At 39.2% G+C, this 12,171-nt stretch overlaps 2 protein-coding genes across 2 annotated transcripts in view; both read left to right on the top strand.

Moving 5' to 3' along the window:
- Positions 1 to 10,030, top strand: part of LOC117984947 (fatty acyl-CoA reductase wat-like) — a 48,718-nt gene extending 38,688 nt beyond the window's left edge. Inside the window, exons 6-11 of the mRNA XM_034971626.2 lie at positions 2,121 to 2,237; positions 3,714 to 3,823; positions 4,658 to 4,719; positions 6,422 to 6,638; positions 7,581 to 7,761; positions 8,570 to 10,030. Coding sequence (XP_034827517.1) covers positions 2,121 to 2,237; positions 3,714 to 3,823; positions 4,658 to 4,719; positions 6,422 to 6,638; positions 7,581 to 7,761; positions 8,570 to 8,918 — 1,036 coding nt within the window. The 3' untranslated portion in view covers positions 8,919 to 10,030. The remainder of the gene's footprint in view (positions 1 to 2,120; positions 2,238 to 3,713; positions 3,824 to 4,657; positions 4,720 to 6,421; positions 6,639 to 7,580; positions 7,762 to 8,569) is intronic.
- Positions 1 to 12,171, top strand: part of LOC117985634 (uncharacterized) — a 221,140-nt gene that overhangs the window by 151,346 nt on the left and 57,623 nt on the right. The gene's annotated exons all lie outside the window — the stretch shown is intronic.

Genomic DNA, 12,171 nt, shown 5'->3' with positions numbered 1-12,171 from the left:
GGATAATCGAAGTTATTGTAATAATTTGTAACGGACAATTTGAAAATCTTCAACCGTTATCAAGGCGCTAGACATGATCCAAATTCCAAACTCATGCAACGCACAGTCTGGTCTAGCCTGGTGGGAGCCTACGGCTTTAGCTAGTAACTATCCTACCGGCAAAATCGTGCCGCCAAGCGATTTAGCGTTCCGGTACGATGGCGTATAGAAACCGATTAGAAGTGTGGGCGTAATTAAAACTGCCACATCCCTTCCAAGTTAGCCCGCATCTTAGACTGCATCATCACTTACCACCAGGTGTGGTGTCTTTTGGTACGTGGACCCGTGGCATTTTGCCCGGCTTGCCACCTTATTGTTACGCCACTGCCTACGCGTGCGGCATATCTACAGATTTGATTTCCTGTTACAAACTTAAATATAATAACAGTACCTAGTGAGTAGTACCTAAGCTTCGTTCATAAGAATAGCTGTTCCGATCAAAAATCGTGTTTCACAAGCAGTCAAACTGGGTAGGTAGTGGCCAATACAAAATCCTTGGTAAGTTGTGATATCAACTTCCTACGTCAAATCAACTCCCATAAAAAATCTTGTTTGGAACGGCCTATTTAGTGTGTTAGTAGTTGGTACATGGAGTTCGTTCAATATAATACTATCACTAGCTGATGCCCGCGACTTCGTCCGCGTGGAATTAAGTTTTTTAAAAATCCCGCGGGAACTCTTTGATTTTCCGGGATAAAAAGTAGCATATGTTATAGTTATAGTTAGCATAATAGCATATGTAGCAAAGGCGTCGGGCGTGAACCCAAAAGACGGAATCCTGCCGGTCCGCAAATTATTTAGAATTTTCCTTGAAGTGTGTGTAAAAACACTATAAAAATAGATATAAAACATCCGGCTCGTGTTCGGATTGGACTATAGGTTCCTACTTGTTTTGTGCACACTCATAGAGATAGTGCGCAATCTATAAGTGCGCACTATCTTACATACTATTGCATAGCCTATTCTTTTTGGTCGTAATTAGGTACATAGGTACCTAATCACTTAATTCGTTGGTCGATGGAACTAGCGACGACCGAAGACTCCTGACCAGACCGCGGGAACCCAGAACCTCAACTACAGCGCCAACGAGGCCCTCCTCCTGGTTCCATTTCCTCAATCATGGTCATGCTGGGGTACACATGCAGCTAATGCTGGCCATGCACGATCAAGTTTGCACCGAACTTGAAGCGGCGGCGTCCAGTCAAATAATAGCCATACTCCGTCAAGTTAACTGGATGCCGCTGCAAGATTGACCGGTAAACTTGAAAGTGTATGGCCGTAAGCTGCGTGGACGGAACATTTAAACATTAAAACGGCAAGCGGCGCAAGTATACCTCTCTTATCGAGAGTTACATTTTTGTTCCGTTTGCCGTGGAGACCCTGGGGCCATGGAGTCTTAGTGCAAAAAAAAATTACGAGACATTTCACTTCGTGTAATAGCTTCATTTGGTCACAGAAGGGCTAGCTCATTTTTTGCGCAACGGATAAGCCTGGCTGTCCAGCGTGGAAATGCAGCCAGTGTTCTTGGCACTATTCCATGTGGGCAAGATTTGTGTAGTAATTAGATAAGGCTAGCTTTATTGTAATAAAGCTAGTTAGTTTTATTGTAATACTAACTGCCCCGGCGAACTTCGTACCGCCTAACAGTCGATTTAAATTTTTCTCTCCGTAAGAACCATCCTCGTACTTCAAGGAATATTATAAAAAAAGAATTAGCGAAATCGGTTCAGCTGTTCTCGAGATTTGCGAACACATTCAGCGATTCATTTTTATATATAGAGATTTTCAATAAATAATGGCTAAAACAAAACCTGTTTAACTAAAAGTTTTCTGTCTCATCACAAAAACTTTACCGTCATCAGTTTAAACCGCTCTTACAGTTTTTGTGATACAAGGTATAACATTTTTTTATGTTTTAAATTAATTAATATACTTACATCTAAATAATATAATATAAAAGGATCTATCAACGCACAGCTCAAGCTACTGGACGGATCGGGCTGAAAGGCATGCAGATAGCTATTATGACGTAGGCATAAGTAAACTAGTTTTTTTAATAATTGTTCAATGATTTTTTACAGTAATTGCCCGTTAAAAGAAATTGATGAGAAGTTCTACGACGCCCCGCTGGCTGGTGACAAATTAATAGATCTCGTGGAAAATATGGACGAGAAAACGCTCAATTGCATCACTCCAGGGTAAAAAGACTATGACTATACTATAAGGAAACTGTGATAGCCTGGTTAGGACGTCCGCCTTCTAATCGGAGGTCGGGGTTCGACCTCTAAATTTTCGGAGTTATGTGCGTTTTAAGTACGTCAAATATTACTATTATTATTGCTTTAACGGTGAAGGAAAACATCTTGTGAAAACCTGCATGTCTGAGAGTTCTCCATTATGTTCTCAAAGGTATGTGAAGTCTGCTAATCCGCATTTGGCCAGCGTGGTAGACTATGGCCAGAATCCTCATTGTGAAAGGAGAGCCGTTGAGAACCGAGAGAGGTTGATCATGATGTTGATGATGATAAAAGATAATCTCTCTTTGGATAAAGTAAGTATTAGATCGCTAGGCACTAATCTAGCGGAATAGGCTACTTGACAATTTTTTTAAGTTGGTCTTAAATGGTTAATATTTGTCCTATTATATCAAAAAAATTAACACTATATTTTTTAACCCTGTGGTTATACTGTTGTTTACAAATGCATGACGTCAGAGCACAGATAATCTATCGGCCAAACATGGCCGACAGTGTTTTCACCTGTCTAAGAAAAATATTTTTTTAAATTAAAGTTTAACGGTTTTTAGGGCGCAAAAAAATATAGTGTTAATTTTTTTGATATAATAGGACAAATATTAACCATTTAAGACCAACTTAAAAAAATTGTCAAGTAGCCTATTCCAGTGAAAAAACACGCTCGAAATTTTCCTTCGTCGTATTGTTCGCTCATAGGTATTTATGGCGCTAAAAATCATTTCTTAGATTTCGTATAAGTTGCGCACAAAAGGCGCGCGTAGGTACAAAAACGACCGCAATCTACGGCCAAGCGCAAAAAAATCGCTAATCTGAGACCACTCGAAATAAATTCATTAAGTCGGCGACAGGTCGAGATGGCAATCGGGGAGGGAACGCCCCGCACACCTGCTCAACCCCAGCGCTAATCTAATGCGGGCGAGCGCAGGTGTCTTGCGGGTGTGCGGGGCAACCCCTCGCCTCATACCCCGATTGCCATCTCAACTTAATTGTGCCATACTATATCTAGGTATACTATAGGTACTGTCTACGCAAATTATTATAGCAAGTATCTAGGTAGGTACGCTGGAAGAGACGTCTAATACAAATTTAAAGTTATTTTTTGTGTCGTACTGAATGGAAATACCCCAGTCCCCACCCCACCGAGGTCAAATTGTCTTCGTGTTGACAATATTATGTTGACAAATGTCTCATCACTAACATTTAGTTCCTAGTACGCTCACGTGACACTCACTGCCTGCTATCAGCACCAAAATGGCGAAAACCAAGTTGTTTCAAAAACAGCTCGGCAATGGCAGATCCAGCGTATCTGTATTAGTAAAGCCTAGAGGTCAGTGGTCTACACTCTTTGACGCAGGTTCATAGTCAGAAGTACATATTATTCTATTTATAACAAATAAAAAAACCATAAATCTTTTTCAGACTGCTGGGGGAATTTCCAAACACATACGCATACACCAAGTCCGCAGCTGAAGATATAGTACAGAAATACTCAAAGGGACTTCCCGTGGCCGTATTTAGGCCGTCTATAGGTAGGTAAAACCCATAATAATATCAATGCAAATTCGATTTATTTTTTACTTTTAACTGAGGTCTCGTGCAAAAAATACCTAAAAAAATTGCATTTAATTTACACACGAGATGTCAGAGGGCAAATAGAGTGCAGTATGGTGGGAGTCTGCCATTCAATTACCGCAGTCCCCGTTGAAGGGGAATAGAGAACGGGGACAACGGGATTGATTTTCAATAATTTTATTCAAATACCGTTGTCCCCGTTAAACGGGGCAGACATCGGGCACAACAGGATAAGTTTTAATAATTTTATTCAAATCCCGCTGTCCCCGTTGACGGGGATAGGGTTAACGGAGACAACGGAACTACACCACAATCCGCACTGGGCCAGCGACCACCATGGCGGATTATGGCCTAAGCTCTTCTCATTCTGTGAGGAGACCCGTGCTCAGTAGTGAGCCGGCGATGGGTTGATCTTGATGATGATGGTGGGAGTAAACAGGAAGGATAGAATCAGAAGCTCAGACATCACAGAGAGAACCAGGGTCCCAGTCATAATTATTAACCAGGATGGATCAGCTGAAGTGGAGGTGGACGGCGAGACACCCAGAGAAAGTGGAGCATCCTATACCCTATACGCATAAAGAAGTTAGGGCATTAGCGCTCTCTCCGGAATCCCTTCCGGAGAGAGCGAGAAAGAGAGAGAAATCTCAGTGGCCGCTAATCATTTTGAGCCACCAACCAATCACAAACGAAGCTATGTTTTCTAATTGAATTTCGAACTTCTTCGAAAAGGTTATTTTTGTTTTATTTTTATTTTACTGCAACTTTTGAAATAGCATTTTTCGTTTCAGTGATTGGAACGGCCAGACAGCCCCTTCAGGGATGGATCGACAATGTTTACGGTCCTACCGGGGTAAGTGAACTTACTCTATTGGACTTATTAGGATCTTCTATAAGGAGATACATAATATGATAATAATGACCCGAAGTAGATCCTGGGATGGTTCTTGATAAAAGCAAAACGTTGACAATTTTATTTTTCACTACCGGCCCGCCCCGACGTCGTTGGCTCGGGTTGAACTATTATCTAGCCTATCTGAAGTGAGATACTTAACTAATTAGCCTATATCCATCTGGAATAGTGTCTAAGTCTTAACCTTTCAATGTGAAAGTTTTTTCAAATAGTCGCAGTGGTTCTGGAGTTTTATTATGTAGAGGACGTAATATTACTTATACACAAACAAACTCACAAATTCGCACTCTTTATTAAAGAGCTATGATAGCTTAGTGGTTAGGAAGTCCGCCTCCTAATAAGAGGTAGGGGCTCGGTCCCGGGCACGCACCTCTAACTTTACGGAGTTGTGCGTTTAAAGCAATTAAATAACTATCACTTGATAAAACATCGCGAGGAAACCTGCATGTCTGAGAGTTCTCCATAATGTTGTCAAAGGTTTGTGAAGTCTGCCAATCCGCACTATGACCAACTCCTTCTCACTCTGAGAGAGACTCAGTAGTGAGCCGACGATGGGTTGATCATGATGATGATGATGATCATTATTAGTAGGTACCTATAGATAATATATTTTATTAAGCCCGTTGTTGTTAACGGGCTTGGATTGCGAATTCGTACCTACTTATAATATTATATAAGTAGATAGGTGCGATAGATAATCTTAATCACCATTGGTGTCGAACCACCCCTACAATTATACTAAAATTAAATTAAAAAAAAATTAAAACCATTTTTTTTTATTATTTATAAAAAATATATATAAGTTAGTCATAAAATAATAATAAATCATAAGTTAGGTGTAAACGATTAATAGTCTACACCTAATAAACCTACTCTAGGTCGACCGGTGCGGCGAGTGGCCATTGTATGCAATGACCCCATACTAATAATTATTTGAATAAACATTGCTTTTAAAATTCAATAAAATTAAAATAACAACACAAATTACATAAAGGTCTTATGTATTTTTAAATGTTAGATTATTAAGTAGGTAGGTAGGTGATGCATCAAATTTGGTCTGGTTGCAAGTTATTTTGCGTCGTCATTTCGGTACTCGTCTGTGTACAGAGGTAGATATTATTATTTTGTACTCATCATAAATACCTACCTAGGTACTTATAAGGCTTTGCTTTCATAACAAAGCACTTGAACATATTATTAATTTATACATATCTTGAACATATTATGGTACCTACCTACCTACCACTAGATTTTAATATCTTATATTATTATTAGCTCTTGAATAATAATATGTAGGTACCCATATAGATAGGTATCTCATTAATTACAAAATATATTTTAGTAGGTAGGTACCTATGGTTACTTTAAAGGAAATAATATTTAGGAGTACGTTCTAGATTATATAGATAGGTACATGTATAATAAAATATTCTGATGGTAATAATGAAGAGATCCCAGATTGTGTGGGCGTCTTGTCAGACCATCAGGGCGCCTTTGGATTTTGGAACCCTAGTTAAAGATACAGTTTTAAATAAATGTAAAAAAAAAAATCATCATTGCCTCACTTTTTGATGTCAAATCCAATAGCTTTTAAATTAAATTGTCTTTCTTGGGGTCTAATTAAAATTGTTTTATATTTTAGGTTGTAGTAGGCGCAGCAGTAGGTCTCATTCACGTCTTGAACTGCAACCCGAAAGCGATCGCCGACTTAGTTCCCGGCGATATGGTAGTGGATGGCTGTATAGCGGCTGCCTGGAAGACTGCTCGAGACTACCCTGGGAACCACGAGGAAGCTCCTATGGACCAGCTGCCGACGGTTTATAATTTTATATCTTCAGAGCAAGCGCCGATTTCTTGGGGTAAGACATTTTTTCGTCGAATTAGTTCCCGGCGATATGGTTGGTGGATGGCTGTTTAGCAGCTGCCTGGAAGACTGTTCGGGACTACCCTGGGAACCACGAGGAACCTCCTATGTACCAACTGCCGACAATAGTTTTACATCCTCAGAGCAATCGCCGATCTCTTGGGGTAAGACATTTTTTCGTCGAATTAGTTCCCGGCGATATGGTTGCTTGATGGCTGTTTAACAGCTGCCGGAAGACTGGTTGAGACTACCCTGGGAACCACGAGGAAGCTCCTATAGACCAGCTGCCGACGATTTATAATTTTATATCTTCAGAGCAATCGCCGATCTCTTGGGGTAAGACATTTTTTCGTCGAATTAGTTCCCGGTGATATGGTTGGTGGATGGCTGTTTAGCAGCTCCCTGGAAGACTGCTCGGGACTACCCCCAGGGAACCTCGTGGTTCCCAAACCACGAGGAAGCTCCTGTATGGACCAGCTGCCGACGATTCATTAATTTTATATCTATCAGAGCTAGCGCCGATTTCTTGGGGTGAAATATGTTTTCATCGAATGAGTTCCAGAAGATATAATAATATAAGATAGATAGATATAATATTATTATGGTTTATGATAGGTATAGTGGGCTGCTTGGAAGACTGCTTAGACTACATTAGTACATTAAGAACCATGAGGAATCGATCAGGACCGGGGAATCTGCCGGGAATCGATCTCCGGACCTCCTACTTATTAGACCACAGCACCAATCGCCAGGGAGGTGGTCTTAAATTAATGAATTACCTACTTATAACAAATTGAAGACCGCAAATCCGTACTATTGGTCAGCGTGGTGGACTATGGCCAAAACTCTTCTCATTCTGAGAGGAGACATGTACTCGGTAGTGGGCCGGTGGTGGGTTGATCATGTTGGCAATCTTAACTTGAATATTTTCCCACAGAAAACTTCATGAAATACAACGAACTGCACGGATTCCAAGTGCCGACGAACATGGCCATATGGTTCTATCTGTTTATGTTGACGCCTTCCAAGTTCCTGTACAACATCTACTGCTTCTTCCTGCACTGGATACCAGCCTACGTGGTGGACGCTGTCCTGGTCTTGATCGGGAAGAAACCTATGTAAGTTTTGGCATCAAGAGAAAATAGTATTATTACTGATAAGATAGGTAGGAAGTCGATGGCAGAACAAATTAAATTAGCGCTAGGTTAATTTACCCAAATACCTAAGAATAACGTTTTTTCCCGGAAACCTCAGTGGACGAGTCTGTGAGTGTTCTTTCTTTCAAATAAAATTTTTGAAAAATTTTTTTAGCGTAGCTCCCCTAGGCCTACATGTAAAGTGGGGATGAACTTTTTTTTCTCGTCTACCCCATAGTGTGGGGTATCGTTGAATAGGTCTTTTAAAAATACTATGGGTCTGGGAACATCATTTTTTGATTACTAGATCCGTTTGTAAAATATCATGTTTTAAAGTGTTAATTGGCCGGTTTTTTAATATCAAGACATTTTATTCAATACGCGGGTGTGCGGGGCGTTCCCCCGCCACATACCCCGATTGCTATTTTGACCTGTCGCGTACTATCAGTACCCTTATTATAAATGCGAAAGTGTGTTTGTTTGTTGGTTTGTTCTTCAATCACGTCCCAAGGGTGCAACGGATTGACGTGATTTTTTGCATGGGTATAGATAAAGATTTATCTATACCTACCCATGCAAAGCAAATTAAGTATTCCGGAAAATCAAAGAGTTCCCACGGGATTTTTAAAAACCTAATTCCAAAAGTCGAGTGCATCAGCTAATAGTTAAAAAATAAATTATTGTCTTATTGTGAGAAATCAGTCGCCTGCGACCTCTATATTTTTCACAACGATATAAGAGTATTTCAGTAACAAAACCTCGACAGCTCATCTAATCCTTTCTCTTACAGGTTACGAAAAGCATACCAAAAAATAGACAAATTCTCGGCTGTTATAGGCTACTTCGCCCTCAGGGAGTGGAAGTTCCATAACAAGAACACCCAGAACCTTTACAAAGAGCTATGCGAAATAGACAAGGAGCTATTTAACTTCGATATGAGCTCAGTGAACTGGGATGAATACTGCAAGGCCTACATCAAAGGCGTGAGGGTACATCTACTTAAGGACCCATTAGATACGATCCCGCAAAGCTTGAGAAAACATTTCCGACTTAAGATTTTACACTACTTCTGCGTTAGTCTTATTTGTTTTGGTCTAGTTAAATTATTATTGTTTTTAACAAGATTGGTTGTAGGTTAAATAGGTTAATTTTAAGTCCGACTGTGTTCTTGTAAATATAAAAGACGTTGTTATTGGGTAGATAATAGATACATAATATTTAAATCATAATGTGAAATTCTGTTGCAATCCTACGACTTCATTAATATGCAAGATCTATAATTTCAAAACCATTTAGAACTATGCTACATCTCTCGATTGTCTATAGTGGTTAGCATTTTTCGGATAACGAGGTTCTGAATTCGATTCTCGGGTCGGGTCAAAAACAAGTAGGTATACAGTTTTTTCTGTCAAGAAATTCTCAGTAGTAATACCCTTTCCATGGAAAGAAAGTATAGAGCTCTCTCTGTTACGCACTCCCATACAAATGATCGAGACAAAGATCTCAGTGGGCGTTAAACATTTCACCGACCAATCGCAAAAGAAACTATGTTTTCGAATTTAATTTCGAATGTTTTTGAAAACATGTAACGTAACAGTTCTATCGCCACACCGAAAAGCACTAATTTCTACCGAGAAAGAAAATTCCCGCGAATTTTTCATTTAGGCAAGTAATTTGTGTTTTACGTAGTGAAGATAGAAGTCAATTTGCTACGTAGTATTTTAGAAATTCGCTTCCATTCCCTTTCAGTGTAAAACGAGCCTTATACGAACTTATATCCGTGGATAGCATAGCTCGGAAACAGGAAGGTTTCACACCAGTTCCTCGGAGAGCATCATATAAAGCCGTCGGTCCTGCGACTGATTACTCTCCGGTCGTGTCGGATTGCTGTCCCATCAGACTGTGAGAGTAACTTGTGTCTGCGCATACACTTGTGCACATAATAATTATGATGATGACTGATGAGCATTATACCTATATCAAATTTCAATCAAGTCTCATAGCATCAACTTAGACAAACGGAAACCTATATGTTGTACCACTTGAATAATAATTAAGTAGGTACATGAACAATTACTTCTGAGTAATATTATTAATAATCTGATTTACCTTAAACCTATCTATAAGTACAATAATTCTAGTTAATAAAATGTGTGCTCAAATCTTATGTAATTAGTTGCCATTTTATATACCAGTTTTTTTAAAGCAAATAGAAAATTGTGAAAAAAAATAAAATATGTTTGGAAAATTATCTATTTTTTTTAAAATGGTATGTCATCTCCTTTTTTTTCTTTTCTGCGATAAAATAGGCCACTATACAGGATGTAATTAGAATGCTAGCAAAAACTAATACAGGTGACATCACAAAAAACACGAAAAAAACATTAAAAAGCCTGCATTTTTAAAAAGTTCGCAATGTATTGCAAATAAAACATCTGACTAATGCTAGAGCTCAACAATCGTTGCGAAGCCGTGCGGCGGGGTCAATGCCACCTCGTAGGAGAGCATTGACCTCGAGTTTTGCACGTTATACATTGCGGGTCAGAAAAATACTAAATCACTACAAGTTCAAGGCAAAATATTATTGCTATTGGATTGTGTTTAGGTAGTGGCACTGATTCTGTTGCCTTTCTCTAAACTAAATTTAAGAGTATCTGCATCTTTTTCTTTTTAATATTGCTGAAAAAAGACAGAACATGACTTTTACATGTAAAGACTCTAAATTTTACTTCACACTACAAAAAACAATAGGCTCGCGATTGGCTGCTGGTGACGAAGTTTGACAGTTTTGAATTTAATTTAAACCTGTCAAAGTGTGACTGTCCTTATCGAATTACATTAATAAGAAAAGAATGCGAATACTCTAAAATTTAGTTGTGGTGGTCAAAATCACTATTATCTGTCATAGTAGCGCTAAGTTTTCGCTAGCTTTATTTGCGGGGGCGAATAAAGTGCATTTGCCTCTGTGCACGCCTCCCTGCCTCGCGCGAGTTACGTAAGCGGCAACCAGGATTTTTGAAGGAAACGAAGATAGCTTAATTTATTCTATAATCCTTACATTTTAACCTAATATAACCTAGTGACTTAGCCTTCAAAGATGGTTTGCTGCGTAAGTGATTTGAACTAGGTTATCGTTAGGATATGTAACACGCGGGCTATAGGGTCTATTCTGACGTGCGTGCTGATATGCAAGATATACCTTCCTATACGATACCTGGTCCTGACTACTTTTTTGGACGTCATATTATGTGCAGTCATCGCAAAGCAAATTTGTACACTCTCTAGGTAGGCCAGTATAAGGAGAGTCGGCTTTTGCCAGTTGCCGTGTCTGCAGTTTGGAAACATAGTATGCCCGCAGTTGACGTCATGTTTTTCTTCATTACCGTAAACTGCTGCAACTTTGCAAACTAAGCTCAAGTTTGCCTGTTTCTTTTCAATTACGATATCTCCCATTTGTTTAGTTTTTGTCTTATTTTCTACCCTTTGGTAGTATTTTACATCATTATAGCAACATATTTTTTATTTTTTAAAATGGTAGCTCTATGGTGGCTCCGTCAGTAGAGCAAACACAGTCGGCGCGAGCGTGCGTTAATTTTTAGTGTTCTACAACTTTTACATTTTTATCCAGAAAAAAGGTGTTTTCGTGATAACGTCCCAGGGTAAGAAAATACTGTTTATTTTCCGCACGGTTTGATATTTTTATGAAAAGGAGCAGACTTCGTTAAAATAAATTAGTAGGCAATGTTGCACAGTGTTATGGAAACTTGAGTGACACAACTTTGCCTGGGTCTAGGGTTGTCACTAGTCGCATTTTTATTAATTTAAAAAAAGGTTAAATAAAGACGTCTCCAACATGCTGTCTAGCTGCCTGTCTGTCTGTCACAAGCTGAATCTTGTGTACCATATAATACATAGTTTATATTGAAATATTCACAGAATATGTCTTACTTACTATCATGTCAAATAATAGCAAGAAGATAAACTATCAACTTTAACAGCTCAAGAAGATAAACTAACAGCTTTGGTGGTGAAACCCTTAATCATCATCATCATCATCATCATCATCATCATCATCATCATCGACCGATAGACGACCACTGCTGGACATAGGTCTCTTGTAGGGACTTCCACACGCCACGGTCTTGCGCCGCCTGAATCCAGTGGCTCCCTGCGACTCGTCTGATGTCGTCCGTCCACCTAGTGGGGGTCTTCCAACACAGCGTCTTCTGGTCCGAGGTCGCCATTCCAGCACCTTGATACGCGAGTCTAATGCGAACTTGACCAGTTTTCAAAATATTATATTAATATTATATTATATAATAATATTATTTAATAGAATAGAGCCTGTTTTCTTCTTATTTAATTTGCCTCCCAGACGTTAGGACAGTTCAT

The sequence above is a fragment of the Maniola hyperantus genome, chromosome 9 (genome assembly GCF_902806685.2).
Source record: "Maniola hyperantus chromosome 9, iAphHyp1.2, whole genome shotgun sequence".
Taxonomy (NCBI): Eukaryota; Metazoa; Arthropoda; class Insecta; order Lepidoptera; family Nymphalidae; genus Maniola; species Maniola hyperantus.
This window is presented reverse-complemented; position numbering and strand designations above follow the sequence as displayed.